Source organism: Hyaloscypha bicolor, assembly GCF_002865645.1.
Source record: "Hyaloscypha bicolor E unplaced genomic scaffold K444scaffold_182, whole genome shotgun sequence".
NCBI lineage: Eukaryota > Fungi > Ascomycota > Leotiomycetes > Helotiales > Hyaloscyphaceae > Hyaloscypha > Hyaloscypha bicolor.
The window spans coordinates 4,863,471-4,880,977 of NW_020194684.1; the positions used below are offsets into that span (position 1 = coordinate 4,863,471).

At 49.7% G+C, this 17,507-nt stretch overlaps 7 protein-coding genes across 7 annotated transcripts; 3 read left to right on the forward strand and 4 right to left on the reverse strand.

Annotated features, from left to right (window-relative positions):
- The first annotated feature begins 398 nt into the window (after nt 1-398).
- On the forward strand, nt 399-3,218 carry K444DRAFT_656921 (adenine nucleotide alpha hydrolases-like protein). Its single transcript, XM_024886118.1, has 3 exons — nt 399-1,844; nt 1,901-2,674; nt 2,722-3,218. Exons 1-3 carry the CDS (start codon nt 486-488, stop codon nt 3,025-3,027), a joined length of 2,439 nt encoding a protein of 812 aa, XP_024728720.1. The 5' UTR covers nt 399-485; the 3' UTR covers nt 3,028-3,218.
- Nucleotides 3,219-3,594: 376 nt separating this feature from the next.
- K444DRAFT_637064 (uncharacterized protein) lies at nt 3,595-4,967 on the reverse strand (the record flags this gene model as incomplete). Its single annotated transcript, XM_024884077.1, has 2 exons — nt 3,595-4,064; nt 4,118-4,967. The coding sequence occupies 2 exons, from the start codon at nt 4,965-4,967 to the stop codon at nt 3,595-3,597; spliced, it is 1,320 nt and encodes a 439-aa protein (XP_024728721.1).
- Nucleotides 4,968-7,836: 2,869 nt separating this feature from the next.
- Nucleotides 7,837-9,105, forward strand: K444DRAFT_637065 (uncharacterized protein; the record flags this gene model as incomplete). The annotated part of the gene is made up of 3 exons (XM_024884078.1): nt 7,837-8,108; nt 8,212-8,411; nt 8,591-9,105. The coding sequence occupies 3 exons, from the start codon at nt 7,837-7,839 to the stop codon at nt 9,103-9,105; spliced, it is 987 nt and encodes a 328-aa protein (XP_024728722.1).
- Nucleotides 9,106-10,458: 1,353 nt separating this feature from the next.
- On the reverse strand, nt 10,459-13,508 carry K444DRAFT_620929 (Pre-mRNA-splicing ATP-dependent RNA helicase prp28). Its single transcript, XM_024881800.1, has 3 exons — nt 13,126-13,508; nt 11,109-13,029; nt 10,459-11,050 (listed from the first exon to the last, which is right to left on the reverse strand). Exons 1-3 carry the CDS (start codon nt 13,384-13,386, stop codon nt 10,821-10,823), a joined length of 2,412 nt encoding a protein of 803 aa, XP_024728723.1. The 5' UTR covers nt 13,387-13,508; the 3' UTR covers nt 10,459-10,820.
- A 156-nt stretch (nt 13,509-13,664) lies between these two features.
- K444DRAFT_544372 (uncharacterized protein) lies at nt 13,665-14,360 on the forward strand (the record flags this gene model as incomplete). Its single annotated transcript, XM_024876047.1, has 4 exons — nt 13,665-13,802; nt 13,887-14,113; nt 14,208-14,268; nt 14,322-14,360. 4 exons carry the CDS (start codon nt 13,665-13,667, stop codon nt 14,358-14,360), a joined length of 465 nt encoding a protein of 154 aa, XP_024728724.1.
- Nucleotides 14,361-14,483: 123 nt separating this feature from the next.
- Nucleotides 14,484-15,714, reverse strand: K444DRAFT_242912 (uncharacterized protein). Its single transcript, XM_024871304.1, has 3 exons — nt 15,095-15,714; nt 14,889-15,004; nt 14,484-14,808 (listed from the first exon to the last, which is right to left on the reverse strand). Exons 1-3 carry the CDS (start codon nt 15,539-15,541, stop codon nt 14,607-14,609), a joined length of 765 nt encoding a protein of 254 aa, XP_024728725.1. The 5' UTR covers nt 15,542-15,714; the 3' UTR covers nt 14,484-14,606.
- Nucleotides 15,715-16,576, reverse strand: K444DRAFT_242911 (uncharacterized protein). The gene has a single exon (XM_024871303.1). It carries the CDS (start codon nt 16,371-16,373, stop codon nt 15,888-15,890), a length of 486 nt encoding a protein of 161 aa, XP_024728726.1. The 5' UTR covers nt 16,374-16,576; the 3' UTR covers nt 15,715-15,887.
- Nucleotides 16,577-17,507: the final 931 nt, after the last annotated feature.

A 17,507-nucleotide genomic window follows, 5' to 3' on the forward strand; every position in this document is an offset into this window, starting at 1 on the left:
AATTGGGGCGCGTGTACCTTGATACGACGGGTTTGGCAGGTGGTTGGAATGGTTGCTTTCTTACCTTCGTTGTAATAACATTGCGATAACATTGCGACGGATGCTGGTAGACCGTTTCGCAAAGCTACCTCTGGCTATGCTCTTCTAGCAACAGTGACTGGATCACAAATGTACACCAGTTTTTTTGCCTCTCTAGAGCCTTCTCTGTGACCAATATTCCAATATGCTATCAGTGATTTCTACTTCATAGCAAACCATTGAATTCTCTCGTCGATCACCAACCCTCAGCTCGGAAGTTGTATTATTTGTTCGCTTCTCGATTGCAAGGGAGGCGAGGGTCACGTGTGAAGACTACTTTCAGCGAATTTCCGAGTCCTCAACACCAACCTTTTTCACCACTTGCCTTCACACACCGTCTCTGACAGATTAATGGCCCAAGAAGGATGAGGCTCCATAAAGCCTAAACTTCCATCGTAAATGCTTCCATGCCAATGAAGGCTCCCGTTGGTTTTGTTAGTTTTCAGCCGCGGCTGGTCCCAACGCCCGGCATGACCGAGGCTCTGGAAGTCATTGCCCTCATTTCTGGCGGCAAAGACAGCTTTTTCTCGCTTCTACACTGCATACAGAATGGGCACAAAGTCGTAGCCTTGGGGAATCTTTACCCCGCGGCTGAGAATCCAAGACCCGATACTGAGCGCGGCTCCAATCACGCGCCGCAGAACGAGGATGACGAGCATGATCTCAATAGCTTCATGTATCAGACTGTCGGTCACATGGTAGTCCCACTGTACCAACAGGCTCTCGGGATACCGTTGTATCGTCAGCCAATCGTGGGGACCGCGATACAGACTGGGACGAGTTACGGTCACTCCGGTGTTCGTTTGATGGAGCTCTCTCCTTCAAACTTGGGATCCGCAGGGGAGAGTCAGCCTTCGAAGAGTGGGGCGGAGGATGAGACCGAATCGCTGGTACCTTTGTTGAGGAGGATCATGGCAGATCATCCGTCAGCGAACGCTCTCAGCACTGGTGCCATTCTCTCGACATATCAACGGACACGCATTGAGTCGGTAGCAATACGGCTCGGTCTCATACCCTTGGCTTACCTATGGAAATACCCAATCCTTCCACCAGGAACCCAGTCCTCGCTTCTCGAAGATATGCAGACAGTCGGTCTGGACGCAAGGATTGTGAAAGTTGCCAGTGGTGGGCTTGATGAGAGCTTTCTTTGGGGAAATGTTGCCAATCAGCAAGTCATGCGGCGCATAGAAAGATCCACGAAGAGGTTTGGAACGTATGGTGATGGGGCTGTGCTTGGTGAGGGCGGGGAATTCGAGACTTTGGTTGTGGATGGGCCTGCCAGCTTGTTCAAAGGCAGGATTGAGGTTCAAGAGAGAAGCAAGAGGGTAGTGAGAGAAGGTGGTGGATCTTCCTGGCTCCATATTAGCGACGCAAAGGTGGTTGCGAAAGACTTGGTCGAAGATGTGAAGACAGGATGTCGAATCCCGGACCTACTCGAACCCAGGTTCAACAACATCTTCAATGCTCTCATTACGGAACCCGAGGATATAACAATTCCCACATTGGATAGCCTCAGAGCTCCACTGCCAGAAAGAAACAATATGCAAGAACCCGTTTTGTCACCTCGTTCATCAAGACAAGATAATTTACTTCGTTGGACTGTTACCGCGAGTGGAAACCCAACCAAGCGTTCAATCACTGACGAGGTGGGAAGACTGATCGAGGAACTAAGACAACGTCTACAAGAAGCGTCTTCAGATCCCACCAACATCATCTCAACCATCGTCATCTTAAGATCAATGCAAGATTTTGCCTCCGTAAACAAGGTACTACCAACTCCGCTCCCCGCTAGCAGTCCCTACCCTCTCTAACACAACACTAGGTCTACGGCGCCCTCTTCACAGAACCAAATCCTCCAGCAAGAGTCACAATAGCATGCGGCTCTCTCATGCCCAAAGACGTAAATATAACCATTCACCTGAAACTCCACAAACCCTCCCCTTCCTCACCAGATAGAAAGGCACTACACGTGCAATCCCGATCCTACTGGGCGCCTGCCAACATTGGGCCATATTCACAGGCAATCTCTATCCCGCTCCCCTCATCTTCTGGCGAGGACCATCCCGTCTGGGCAGTCTCCGTTGCAGGACAGATACCACTCATCCCTCACACTATGAGCTTACCGGCCCGCGACGGCAGCACCGAGATTCCAAGCACTAGTGTATTTGATGCGAGGAATTTCAAGTTACAGACTGTGTTGTCGTTGCAGCATCTCTGGCGGATAGGACAAGAGATGAACGTCCAGTGGTGGACGAGCGCCGTTGCGTATCTCCCGTCCTCCTCTCTCGAGGTTGTGGCAGAGAAAGCTGCGATTGTAAGCCGTGCTTGGGCATTGGTACATGAGAGAGAGCTCAAGGGTGATGAGTCTGAAGAGGAGGAAGCAAGGGATCTGTGGGAGGAGAAGTATTATGCGGGGATGGAGGTTAGGGGTCAAGGGAAGGTGGAGAAAATGTTACCTGATTGGGAGGTTGTGGAGTTTGGTGGCGGGGAGGGGGGCATGGTTCCTCCATTTTGGGTGGCGGAGGTAGAGGAGTTGCCGAGAGGGAGTGAGGTTGAGTGGCATGCTCAGCTTGGGGTTGCGGGTGGGTCTGTGAAAGTAAGTCGTTATGAATCTTTTGACGACAGAAACTGATGATTATGAAGCTTTACTCTGGTCGTGGCGAGGATGGCTATTCTATCCACCAGTGCTCGTTTGGTGGTACTGCGCAGTCTGTTGTTATGCTAGATTATTCGGAAGATGTTGCTGCGCTCAGGGGGAGACTCGACGAAGCACTCAAAGTTCTCGGTGCAGATTTGGAAGTTGGGGATTGTAAACAAACTTCCTATCTTGATGTTTCTATCCAAGGGATGTGGGACGCGGGAAAATTTGGTGGTAAGACACCATGCAGAAGTATCTGGAGTGCCTCTGGGAAGAGACTTGCTGTGGCTTTGATACTAGACGCATCTTAGACTTCCCATCAGAACACAAAGCTATTGTTACTTTCCCTTCAACATGTAAGTGACTAAAGTCAGGAATAGGTTTTTTGAACCTCGAGAGTATCAAGGGTGATCACAGCATGTGTGATACTTCTCAACCCTACTTCGATACGGAATTTTTAGGTCATCTGGCGGGAAATTGCCTCCTCGAGATATGTTGCGACCATCGTTTATTGTAATGATGGACTCCCGATGGTCGCCTAAGGGGAAGTATCGCCGAACATCTTTATTACATAGAGAGACAGAGCAGTAAAAATTGGGTTGAAATTGTAATTCCACTCCAGACCTTCAATCTACTTTGGTGTCTAGTTAACCATGCAACTCAAGGCATACGCTTTGTGAATGCAGCTTGATTTTGAGAACAGACCCTCAGACCTCCATGTATGAAAATGTGGAAAAGTGGACGCGAATGCTTTTTTGGTAAACCAGCGAGAGAGAAAAAGAATACAACCCCTCAACCATCGGGTCTCGAACCCATTCAAACTCAACGCATGTTCCGTAAAAACAGCCCGAAATATGAAGGCTCCATCCCCGGAACGTCTACTTGACGTTTCCAGCACCACCCCGGTGTTGCATCGCCGCCTTCCTCTCCTGGAGCCGTCTCTCGTCTTCCGCGAAATGAAGCTGCTCCCTCATCTGAGCAGCCTTCAATCGACTCTCCGTGCTAACCAGCCGTTGTTTGAGGGTCAAAGCTTTCTGGTACTCAGTCCTGCTATACTCGAGAACATTTTGATACTGCTGACCCGCCCTCTGGCTCTGTCTCGCACTTTGATCCGCTCTTCGATCAGCTGCAGTTCTCAAATGCTTCTCTTGATTAACTCTCAAGTCCAGGTTTCGAATCTGGCCATCTCTCTCCGAAAGTTCTTGTTGAAGTATCTGAATCGTTGGGGACTCATTTCCATGAGGCCGATTTGCGGCATTTGCTTTTCTGAGGTCTTCTTGATGACGTATTATGATAAGATCTTTTTCGGAATTGGCTAAGCAAAGCTGTTTGATTTGCTTATCCTTGTCTGCGGCCCACGTTATTCATTTCTCTTGTCCTGAATGAATTTGATAGACTTACCTTGAATAAACCTATTCTGGACTTTCAGCTCTTCTAGCGATCTTTTGAATAGGCTTCTTCCGGTCGATACCTTACGTTGGAGCCTAACTGCTGACGCTTTCATTTCCTCAGCCTCTTTCAGCCATTTCTGCGTTTTCCTGTTCTGCTCTGTCCAAGCCTTGATCTCCTCCTTCAGTCCATCCATGTCGACATCTCGACTACGCTCAGATTTGGTCTCTGAGTCAAGGGCTGTAAAAACTTCGGGGACAGTATCAAATTCTTGGGCTTCCTCCGGGGCCTGTGGTGTAATAACTGAACCTGGTAGGCTGTGTGGCTCCGAAAGAGCTTGACTTGTGAACGAGTCATGCGCAGACTCTTGTACAATGTTTGCGTCGGTCTCGGTCTTTGCCTTCTTTTCTGCAGGCTTTACAATCTCTTCGTCCTCACTATCAGTGACGACACAACGCTTGAGCCTTGGCCACGGATCCATTCTTTGTGGCTGTTCCGACTCTTGGTGTTCCTTAGCCTTGCCAACATATTGCCGATCTGCTTCATCATCATAGGGATAGATATCTGGCTGCAGAGTTCGATAAGCTTCACTTCTGAGCTCATACAAACTATGAGGGAGAGAAATGGCGACTCTTTTGATGACAGCGGCCCAATCCTTGGTGGATTCCTTTTCGAAGTACTCATCGAGGGAAGATTCGATAACAATCCTGAGTTGATCTAAAGTCTTTCTCCCACCTGCAAGTCTGTGAGACACAACCTCTTCGTGGGACCATTTTCTGGTTGGCTCATCTTCCACAGGTACCGTGCTATGGCGACGTTCTGACCGTAGTCTGCGACCAGGCGTGTTTTCTTGTTGAGACATTTCGTTTCCTAACGAAGAGTCAGAAAACATAGCAAGCTGAATCTCTTAAGAAGACAACGGAAATCACTGCCTCGAAAATCCAAAAGACATGCTCGAGTGAAACTGACCCATTGGAGAGGAGACGTCTCGAGGAAAACCAAATCACAGCCTTTCATGGGAACAGTGACGTTGCCACGGAGATAATAGCAGTGTTAGAGGGCTTGTACACCATGTAAGGTTGGTAACTGTGTCGATGACAAGAGAAGTTAGCAAATAGAATGATTCACATGCTCTGGAAAGTGAATCGTGCAACGGAGAGAAAAACAAAACTGAATAAAGGTGAGAAATACTAAGTGATGAGGAGATCGGCGCGAATGCTGCCTTTGGTAAATGATACCGGAAAGTGTAGCAGCACTGTAAATAGGAATGAAGTGAAAGCTTTTCCTAGCGCAGCGAAATGTGTTTGTCGAAGGGGAGGACCAACTCGGGCAGCTAGAGTCAGGACATTGGGGATATTAAGAGATGCTGTAATAGATAAAAGGACGACGTGCGTGTCTGAGTGATAAAGGGGAGAAGAGCGAGCATGCAAAGAAGGGGACTAACTTGCCTAATTCGAGTTCTCTGCGGGGAGATGGGTATTAGTGGTGTTGTGAGATGCTGTGGTAGATAAAAGGGCGTGTGTGTCTGGTCGATGAAGGGGTGAAGGGTGAATACACAAAGGAGGAAAGACCGGACGAAATGGAGGAGAAGAGGAGAGGAGAGGGGGGGGGCGCGTGAAATGATTGGGTTGCCAGGGAACTGACTGAGGGTTAGGTTAAAGCTGAAGTGCGACAGAAATAGAGTAGGAAAAATGAAACTATCCCCTAGGAGCCAAAGCAATCAATGATGAAAAAGATGATAGAAACAAGGAACTAACTTACCGAAATGAAGGCGAACACATGAGCGAGCTGAAATACCTGTGACTAACCCTGAGTTAGCAAAGAGAAAGCGCGGAGAGAAAATAGTGAAGAAAGGGTGAGCAAGTGCAGGGACAAGAATACCTTGAATGGAGTTTGGTTTAGAGAGCCTTTTAACAGTTTGGCAGTTCATAGTTTGAACTATAGTTTAAACGAACTAGTTGGCTTTTATTAGAACTATAAACGGACTACTAAGAATATAATCCTCGCTAGTTTAAACTATAGTTTAGTAGTCATCAAGCACAGTCTCCAAGTAGGTATCCATGTTCTGGTCAACATACTCATTTGTAGATTTCGCGGCCTCGTCTGGATTCGCTATTGCCCATGGTATTCCATACATCTTGTTACCTCGTGCGTCATCGGATACTAATTCCTCATTCAAAGGCACAGACTCATGAACCTGAAGCCGAAGAACAACATTACTGTCCTGCGCAATCTCCAGAGCTTTCGTTCTTGTTCCAGTCCACTCCCTCAGAGATAGCTGAGTCGAATTCAGGTGCTAGTTGCGAGCGTTCTGGGGCAACTTGGCGGTTTGGTGTTCCAATGAGGGTGTGAGAGGAGCGGAAGGTAGAGCTATTCGGAGAGGAGTCGGTATATTGCGGATGTTGCCATCGAGGCTCTGGTATGATTCCATGATGTGAGAGGTATCCAAATTCAATCGCGGGGAGTGGAGCGTCAGGAGGATGGCATGGTCATGTAGGCAGAAGTTCTTTATTGAGGCGAGGCTAAGGGAGCCCTCAAGTCAGCTTGCCCCGCTTCAGCCACGCCGCCACTCGATTTGAGGATAAAAACTAATCATATAGAAGTATCAACTCCGGAAAGTACGAAGTTCAACATGGTTAAACATGGGCACGATATAGAAGGAAGGAAGTGGATTAAGGGTGAATTGTAGTCATAAATTCTGTAGAATATCCTCCTCAATCAACCCAAAGCCTCATCTATATCTAGCCTTACTCTATAGTCCGGGTTAACCGTTTTGAAAACAATCCTACTTCCGCGAATGTTGCAAATCACTCGCTTGGATCCTTTCGAACTATCAGAAATAGTGAAATGCCCAAAAGCAAAGCACACCCTTCAGATCTTTGACGACGTGTTGAGAGACGCGGCGCCACCATGCTCACGGTCGCCGGATTGCGCCTGGAAGGTCTCAGTTCCTGCGTAGGTTCAGGGTTACCAGAATATAGAGCATACCTGGGTGGACCGTGTATCCTCGACATCACTGCTGTGACGATGAACATCGACGAAAGGTGCAGAGAAATCTGGAATGTTTGAGCTGACGCACAGGACAGATACTGTAGAACAGCATGCTGGAAGACAAACCATTGCACTTGAGCAGGGATGTGTAGGGTCGGGCTGAGGCGGCCGCTTGGGAGGGATGTGGTGTCCACGTGACATGCTTTGCACTAGCATCTTTTCTGTTGCTGCTATCACTCATCTTGGGGATTTTGGAACTTTGAAAAGGCTAAAGGAAAACGAGGGAGGTGACTCACTTATCAACTCACAGCCCGCCATCGAAATACGCCTCCGAAATACATATCCATACACTTTATGTCCTCAATTCAAGATGGGTCCCCGAGGTTCCGCCTCAGGAACCCCGCTTTGAGTTTGGGCTGTAGACCGGTTCTGAGGCGGTGGCACGGGATTGGATGCAAATATTTTTCCTCAGAGGTACGCAGGTACGCAGCGTCAGGTGTTTCATGTTGGCTCTATACGAACAACGTCTGGTTTTCAGCTGGTAATACAAATATAGAGTTATGTCCCAGAGGCGTGGAGTACATGGCAGTTTTAGCCGCGTTGCGGAAAGAAGCAAATCTTCCAACCCCGCCTACTGGTCGCCCGGGGCCCCGAGCCTGAGATTCTCGAAATGGAATCCAGAGAAGGCATTTGGAATAGTGTAATTTCCGCACGTCTCAAACCGCACATTCCTCTACAAAATGACGAGGCCGGAGCTCTTCCCCGGCAACCCCGTGTTGAATGCAGAGCATCTTTGCATGAAAGCCTCTCTTCAATATCAGAACCAACGCCGCCACAGCCTTCGCATCAACAACGTCGCAGTGCGAAGGCAGCGACCATTCGTTGTCAGTACTGCCATGAAACCGTGCTCGTCCTCCAGGCCTCTGCGCACATCTCGGCAGTATCAACGCTACCTCTTTCGCGCAAATAGTACCATGGCTACCCAGCCTTTCGATGGCCTAGCGCTTTTGAAGTGCGTCGATACGTGAGAAAACGCCTCTCCTTACATTTCCTACATTTTATGATGACATGATGATGCTCTAACAATACATTTGAGAAAGCCTGTACTGCTCCAGATGGCCATATTATCAGCAAAACCCGTCAGCACACAAGGCTTGGATGGCAGACTACTACTATTTCATGATCCAAATCTATCCCAGACCATTCGGATACATGCACAAATCTATCCTATCTGGCTTGAATCTGCCCTCAGCGTGGATCATCAACCACTCCAAACGTCTCCTAACCATGAACCTCGCAGAATCATTCCACGACCGTATGCAAATCACGCGTGCGACTCTCTCCCAAGCAGTGAAAGAAGGAGCCCAACAAGCCCACAGAAGTTCTACGATGAATTCCTTCCTCTGATTTCTGCAACTGGATAACACGTGCTCGACCTGGATCCCAGTGGTCTCGACCCTTTCAGCATTGTCAGCCTCAGCGCTCACATGATAGGATATGTCAAGTCTGGCGACGAGACTAGATATTGGGTACCCAAACGATCAGCCAGCAAAGAGACAGTGCCAAACAGGCTGGATAGCACTGTTGCGGGCGTCATTCGATCAGGAGAGACGCCGTTAGATTGTATGGTCCGGAAGATTGCACTCGAAGCCTCGATTTCGAAGGAGTATATCAAAGACCACATCCGATCTTGCGGAACTGTCTCTTATCAGATGGCTATTACGAGCAAAGGGTTGCCTGGCTGTCAACACATTATTTCGCATCTCTATGAGATGGAATTCAGTCCCCATCTCGTTCCAGTGCCCGATGATGAAGTGGAGAAGTTCACGCTGATGACGCTGGATGAGGTTAAAATGGCGCTGATGGAAGGGGAGTTTGTGGCTAATCGCGCTCTGGTTTGGTTGGCATATTTTATCAGGCACGGAATTATGACACCGGAGAATGAGCCAAACTTTTTGCAGATATGCGAAAGGCTTCATAGAAAGCACGACCTATTTGTTGTACCATAAAGAACAGCGTTTCCAATAGTGTGAGCACTACTGTCAATTATGCTACGGAGGCTTCGTCTTAGCTCGTCCCGCCGACGGCGCCCTCCCGGTGGGCCCTGCGGTGTTGGTATCTTCTAACTTTATCTGACTTCCAATTGCATCTTTCGAAGTTCCGAATCCAAAGACATCGGTGGCGTATATCTAGAGTAGAACCGATTGATAGCCTGGGGCTAGAATACCTAGAAATACTCCAATGCCAAGTAATAGAGTCCTATATTCTGGTTGAGTTTTACCGTTTCCATGAACCCATTCCTGGGGCGTGAACATCTTTAATGGTCCAAAGAACTTGCTGATTCTATTCGTCGATGGTGGGGATGCATCTTGGTTGGGAGCAATCCAAGGCAATGATACCATAAAATAGACAAAGCTCGTTAGGAATAGAACCAGTGTGACTCGGAAAGCCCTGAGTAGGAAATTCAAATTTGTAGCTGACGTGGAAGTACGTGTGGACTGTTAGGAGAAGGTGAACCTGAAGTGACTGTTATAGAATATTACACAGAGGGTCAAGGAGTGCTAGTAAAGCGTGCAGCGTCAAAGACAAGATAAACATGCACAAAATGTTTACGAAGTATTGAGTATACAGGAAAGAAGTCCTAGTGTCTACGAGGTATCGCGAGAGAAGTTAAATACTAAGTAATCTTTACAGGGTATAGCATAGAGGGCAGACGAAGTGCCAATAAAGTATCTAGTACTGGGGGAATATCAGTGTGTACTAAGCTTTATAAAGTGTCGTGGAGAGGGGTAAAAAGCAGTAGTGTCTATGAAGTATCGAGAGAGAAGGCAGATGCGTCGTGATCCTCAATTCATGTGAACTGCAATATCGAGGGCAAACAAGTGCCAGTGTAGCGTGAAGTGTCGCGAGCGAGGGTAAACTTGGAGTAACTCTTTTGGAAGTGTTGTGGCGAGGGGGGGAAAGCATTAGTGTGTATGAAGTATTGGGAGAGAAGGTAGATGGGTTATGAAACTCATGGAGTGTTGTGCCAAGGACAAACAGATAGTAGTAATATTGCGTAAAGTGTCGCGAGCAAAGGTGGGCGCGGAGTACCTCCTTTAAAAGTGTTATAAAGAGGGCGAACAAGCACCAGTGTAGAGTGAAGTGTCGCGAGCAAAGGCGAATGCGGAGTAACTCTTTTAAAAGTGTCGTAAAGAGGTTTGACGCGAACTAGTTCTAGTAGAGGTCAACTACTATAACAGGAAGAGGTATGTAATTGGCTGAGTATTGTTCTAAGTAGAGGGAGGCACAAAGAAAGGAGACATCGATTGTGCGTTAGTAAGTAATGCACTGCAGGCGCTCGACACAGGCGTGAATAGGCTATTTTGAACGAAATTGTCAGACTAGTAAAGCAACGAAGATAGTAAGTATATGGGAGTATTGCTCTGGTAAAGGTAACAAAGAGGACAGTGTGCGAAAGTATTGGAGTGACAAAGTAGGTGGAAAAGAGGGAAGAGCCAATGAAGACGGGCGAAAAGTCGAAAAGTTTCGGCGAAGTAATAAGTTAGGACAAGAGTAAACAGTGGGTTTCAGCTTAAGGAAGGTGTTTCTAAACCGGACGAACATTGAAGGAAGGTTCGCTGGAAGAAGTGGAACTCGCTTAAAAAGGGGCTTTCACAACCGAATCAAAGTACAAACAAACAAAAACAGAGAACTCTAAATTTGCGATTGATGCTCGAGTAATTTACCAGCCGCCCCCCTTGCCCGCAAACCCTGAACTATCTTCGATCTTCTTCTGCCCTCCTCCACTCCTGGCTGATTTCTGCTGAGCGGCCTCGTGTTTCCTCAATTCCTCTGGGACCCGTGATATCGAGCTCTTCATCAACATCTGCTTAAGATCATACATAACATCTGAATCCTCGTTGCCCAAGAAAGTGATAGCAACACCACTTTTGCCGGCACGACCAGTACGACCTGAGATGTGTGTTAGTTTGTGTCATGCTTACTTGTAGGAGGAAAGGGAAGTATGTACCAATTCTGTGCGTATAACTTTCAATGTTGGTTGCCATGTTGAAGTTGACCACCAGGCTGACGTCGGGAACATCGATACCTCTGCCTGCAAGATCGGTTGCAACCAGGACATTTGTAGTTCCAGATCGCACAGACGCCAAAGCAGCCTCACGTTGCTCTTGCGTCTTGCTACCATGCAAAGTGACTGATGAAAAGCCCATATGTTTGATATCTCGAGCCACAGCATCGCAATTGCGTTTGATGTTGACAAATACGATGATAGGAGGTTGGAACTCGCCGGAAGCGAGAATCTCGTTCAAACGCTTCTTCCTCTTATCTTCACCTGACACGAACTCGACGCGCTGTTCAACAGTCTCGACGGCTTCTCCGACGTTACCGATGGTGACTATTGCTGGCCTCCTCAGGTATTTCTTGGCAATCTTTTCCACGGCAGGTGGCATGGTAGCTGTGTACATCATTGTCTGCCTATACCTATCTTTGCCACCGAGATGCCTGCTCATCGCTTGGGCGTCTTCAGCAGCATCCGTGTCAGGCTTTTCGTTTCCAACGGGAAGAGCGTCAAGGATCTTATTGACCGATTCCTCGAAACCAAGATCGATCATTCGATCAGCTTCATCCATGATGATATAGCAGCACTGGCCCAAAACCAAGACCCGCCTTTCAATACAATCCACCAAACGACCGGGAGTTGCAATAACAATCTCGGCACCGTTACGCAAATTGTAGGACTGCTCCTCGAGGGAATGACCACCAACAATACTAACACAAGTAAAGTTGAGTGGTGTTGCAAACTTCTTGGCCTCGACTTCAATTTGTTGAGCCAACTCACGAGTTGGTGCAAGAATAATAGCGTATGGTCCGTCGTTCTTGGTGAATTCGTTCAAAGGGGGCAACTCGGAGATGTATACCAATAGCGGCAACAAAAAGGCAGCAGTTTTACCGGAACCAGTAACAGCCACACCGATCAAATCTCTTGCCTGTAACGCAATGGGGATAGCTGCCCTTTGAACTGCCGAAGGCTGATCGTATCCAACTTGGTCGATAATATCGAGCAAACGCTTCGGAAGACCGGACTCTTGCCAATTTCGCATAGGGTTTGGAATCGCTCCTCCCTTGGTACTGATGTTGAAGTCCTCCTTGAAGATACGCCAATCTCGTTCTCGCATGTGCTCAAGTTTCTTCTCGCTCCAATGCTTGTCAAGAGAATTTCTTCCACCGGCATCCTCTTTCCTCCGCCGTTCCATCTCCATAATTTCTCTTGCTCGAGCACTGCCAGCCTCCGAATCCCGTTCTTCCAACGCCTTAGCATACTTTGCAGCACCAGTTTCACTGAGATCTTCGGCAAATCCACCTAACCGTCCTCTACCAAAGAAATTGGCTTCAGCGCGGGTAGAGTATATGGGATTGTAGTCCGGACTTGTATCTTCTTCAACGTTCCACTCAAAGTTGAACTTCTTCTCGGTCGTCCGCCTCCGCTTCTTCTTCGCAGAGAACGTTGACTGATTCGTATCCGCACCCATGTACCGTGTTCGAATAAGAGCAGCTTGTGTATCATCCCCATTTGCTGGACGCTTCTCGCCAGCCAGAGATGCTTTTCCGCTGGATGTAAGCTGTTTCGTGGGAGCCCCCGTGTCGCCACCTGGCCGATTTTGTTCTCGGTTTCGCACCGCCGCTGGACCTGCAGGGGCATCGGCTTGACGCATTGCTCGGGGTCCGGTAGGAACGGACGAGGAGCCTCGGCCATTGGTCTCCCGCGGTGCTAATCGTTCTGAGTTGTCTCTTCCATTCGGAGCTGCATGTCCATTTGAGCTATGCGTGACCCCATTTCGTTCTGCCTCGAGTTTGCGCTTCGCCTCCTCGACCTCCTTCTGTCTCTTTTCCAGAGCTAGCTTTTCTCGCGCAGCTTTCGACAAGAATTTTGGCTGTGAAGTCAGAAAGTCAGTACAGGTGGAACGACAAACTAGACGTGCTTTGTGAACATCACTTCCAGATGATGAGCTGTGGTCTTGATAACGTACCTTTGCTGCGGCCTCATCGGCCTCTTTTTTCTTCTTGAGAATGTCTTCGATACTCAGCGGTCCACGGTCCCGAGAGGCTCCCCATCCCGCCTTCTTCTTCTTCGCAGGCTCTTCTGGCGGCGGAGGAAGCGCATCTGATGGTGGAGGAGGAGGTAACTCGCTGGGCGGGGGTGGAGCACTCGAACTTGGGGGCGGAGGAGGTGCTAATGTGTCTGGGGGAGGTGGTGGTATTGAGGAATCGCCATTGCTGAAGACTGCCATTCTCGCCAACGATGGTATTCGAGCCTGCGGAACCCTCGGTCACTCTCTGGCAAGGCCACACAATATAACGAGAGTGATGTGTAGACGACGCGGCAGTGTTGATGTCCGAAGTCTTTGAGATGACGGATTCAAGTTCAAGTAGTCGATGAGCCTGCAAGGCTGAACAGTCGAGGCTCAAAAGATTTTATGTAAGCGAGGTTCTTCAACATCCCAAAGCGGAAAATTGCCACGACAAGCTCTCCAGCAACAGAGTTTCTTGCGTTCCGTTCACCATGGCAATGAATTCTCGGCAGTACATTAAGCTCGCAGAGTCATTGCCCCCGCGATTGACCAAATTCTTCGCCCGCTATCCACCTCAAGCCCTCCTCTCCCAATCCGCACTCCCGAGCTCCTCCACCCCATCAACAAGCAGCACAGTATCCGATTCCACTGCATCACCAGTGGAGCAAATACCAACCGGCCAAGATGGATTAGCAGTCCCTTCGCCTTTTCGAGCCCAGAAGCACCCGGTGACGGGGAGGTGGCATGATCCGGTATTTTCGTTACGGAGGCAGGCGGAGCTGGTGAAGCTTGCGAGGCAACATGGTGTCGAGGAATTATTACCATATACTGTGAAGGGGACGGAAGAGAGGTTACGGAGGAGAGCAGAGAATGGGCTGAGGGTGAAGGGTACGGGCGTTGGGCAGAGAGTGAAAGGAAAGGAATCGGAACGGACACTGAAGGGACGGTATGTTTTGGGACTTTTCCTGTGTTATGGAGATTTGGAGATGCAGCACAAAATCTCATGGAAATGTGTTTTTGCTGACGATGTTATGTCACAGATTGGAGAAGCGCAGACAAGCCATGTTGGAGATGCCGCAGATGATACAGACGTGGAAGGAGGTAAGTTAATCCACCGCCTTCAATTCCCGGCAGTTGCTAATCATCACATGCAGCGAGGACATGGCCGTGGATGGAAGAAATGGCCAAAATAAATGCTGCAATGATGAAGAGTCTGCATTGTTGCGGACCTGGAGCCCCGAGGCTCTCTGTACAAACATCACGTTGGACGCTTCTGCATGGGATCCGGCGTTAGAGACATGCCACTACGATGTTGGATGGACAATACATCTGCTCGGGAGTTAGAGAATGTACGAAAGCTTGAAACATTCTAAACATGTCTCCCTTGCCCTTGGTGTATTATTGGAGACATTCGAGGAAGTTTTCTCAGTTGTCAGTGCTCACTCTGAGAATGCCTCTTCTCGAAATATGAAATTAGTGCTAGGTTTGAAGCGGCAACACAACTTAGTCAAGTGGCTATAACGCGGCACACTTCTGTTCCTCTTGGAATAATCATATACCCGTAGGGAACTGAGCTTGAATATTCCTGTTTCTGGTTTTGATGGGGTGGCCTCACATGCAGCAAAGTCTTGCCAGACAAAACTTGATTGGGGTTATCAAATGCATGTGATAGAAGCGTGATTACTTCGTACGGTTAAGGTATGTGTCTTTCTGCAACTCACCAGGAAGGAATAAAACCCCTAGCAGGTTGGAGGCTTCCCAGCGAGCTGCTGAGTGAGGCCCCTTCCCCCCACGATGAAATGCGTCTACAGAAGCATCGAATCGCAAGTGTCGAGGCCTTGGTTTCAAGAAGATAAACCGGACTGTAAATGCAAGGGCGATCTGGTGACCTTGCTGGAATGTGCCTTAGGGAGAAGAAGATTCGTACCATTTTGACATGTGAATTGCACATGGGAGATACTGCCACCAAAACGTTGGAGCAAATGGAACCCCTTGAGAGGGGACCGACCCAATGATGTGACGTAGGCACGGGGCACCCAGTCATCAATCTCACCACCGCAGTAGAGAATTGCGAGCGAGAGAAGAAGCATTGCTTGCTCTGTGCCACATCCTCGGAACAGGAAAAACATACCGTCCGGCCAGGAGGAGAGCCGTCATGTGATCTGGTCCAGCCATGTTCCACCTGCATGTCGTTAAAACTAACACCACGACCCTCTTTTCGCCTTGGATGTGAGGCCGCCGCACGCGGCCGCTCCCCAACACAAATGAAAAAAATCCCAACAAACTTGGACCCTTCATGCAGACTTCGACCAGGGTCCGTGGGGGTAAGGGGCTCTGATTGGCCAATGCCCACGACAATTTGTCGATCCAACATCGAAAGTTCAAAACCCCACCGTTCAGGTCCACGAAGGGGAACAACCGCGACTCCTGCCCCTCTTGATACTGTAGGATCCAGCTTCCTTTCCCCTCCACGTCATGTGGCAGCTGGTTCCTGGCTGCACAGCCGATTGGCAGAAAAACGGTGCAAAAGCCCGACGGAGTAGATCCCGTTCCGCGGCTGCATTTGCATGTGAATTGAGATGGACACTTGAACACTTCCCTTGGGACTCTGGGATACCAGGGACGGACAAGATGGTGGCGATGCAGGGGGCCTGGCGAGGGCAGTTGTTCCAACACTTGCAAATGCAGCCGCTGGGCAGATTGTGATCTGGTTAAACACTTCATGAGCTGAGTCCTGCAGAGAGCGCGCTGCTGGCTCTCCTCCTGTGACGAGGGGCTTTTCCGTCTCTACAGGACACTTCGACCTTGGCGGTGAGGGAGAATGTGGAGTGGCCGAGACATGGAGCCCCATCAAAGCCCCCCCCCCCCCCCCCCCCCCCCCCCCCCCCCCCCCCCCCCCCCCCCCCCCCACTAGCACCCATCTCGAGGCATGTTGCACTTGATATTCCTAGGTTTCTCCACGAGCCATGACGGTCTGTGGGAGGCGGTGGCGCCAGCCATGGTGCAACCGAGATCGAGCTTGCCGCTGTCGTCCACTCTCTCGCCATGTATTTGATCATCGAGGCTCCGCGTAAAGTCGGCGAGGTTAGGAAGAGCGGAGACAGGTCAAACAAAGGGAGGGTGTGGGCAAAAGCGGTGGTGAGATTTGGGGAAAAAGAAAGCATCACCAGACTTCCCAGACTTGCCTCCTTCAGAGATTCCTGCATGGTGTTGTGGAAGAGACCACAGCTGGGTGCGCTCGCGAAAAGGGCTCCCCCACTGGTGAAGTTGCTGCTGCACTGCCAGACGAGAATGGAGCAGAAGCGTCATTGGAAGAATCGGCCGCGGGGTGGAGCATCCGCCGAGGCTGTACCAACCACGTGAAATGATTTGCAGATGAGATGAGCGGATGTTGACTTGGGAAGCCGGGCTACCAGCCTACCAGCACCAGGCAAAGAATGGGTGAGCGGCCGGGTTTTCCTGGCGATTGATTACCCACAAATGATACTTTCTGTACGGAGTAGTAGTACGGAGTAATGTCAGCCCCTTCATGCTGCCATACCGTGGTCCGTGGGACGGTGGATGAGGAGCCCGCCGTGTCCAGAAAAATAGCCTCGGGGTGGCCTTGGAGGGATGGTGGGAAACCCAGCCAGTGTCCAGCAAGCGTCCAGCAAGTGGCCAACAAATACATGCAGATCCGTTCTGTCGACTGGTCACGACTCGCTCGTGCCTAGGAGCGTATGGGGGGCTTGGCTCCAGAAGCTGTCCGGCAGGAGGTATCCGGCGCGGTTATTCCTAACTTTAAAATTTCAGCCGAAACAGACCCCCCTTGGGCTGGCTGGCACTGGCAGGAGGGAACGAGGCGGCGGCGGGGCCAATTTTGGTGGGACACGCAAGAAATAAAAAGCTGCCTTCCCCCGAAGTCACTTGGTCCTCCAGTCCTCCACCCCCTCCGATAATACACCGCCTGGCACTTGCTACCTCTCCCAGTGCCCGTGTGTGCAGAGCTTGTATGTTCTGCTGCCTCAGTGGGACTCAATTGAAAGACAATTCACTGACACATGCCCCAGTTGTTGCATCCTGCGAGAGACTCGCCTCGTTACTAGCTCGCTCCGTCAAAACCTCAACAAAATACTTCCGACCGCCCTGCAATTTTCGCCCTTCCCTCCTTTTAGGCGATCCGCAGAGAGTTCAATTGCTTGCTTGATTGCTTCAATTCCGCCTACCACAACCCAAGCACAATACACACACACGTTTCTCACAATGGCCTCGACCGCGATACCCAAGCGTACCGTCCTCCGGCGGACGGTCACCTCGACCACCGAGAACTCTGCTCCTTCCACGGCTGCTGGGTCCCCAAG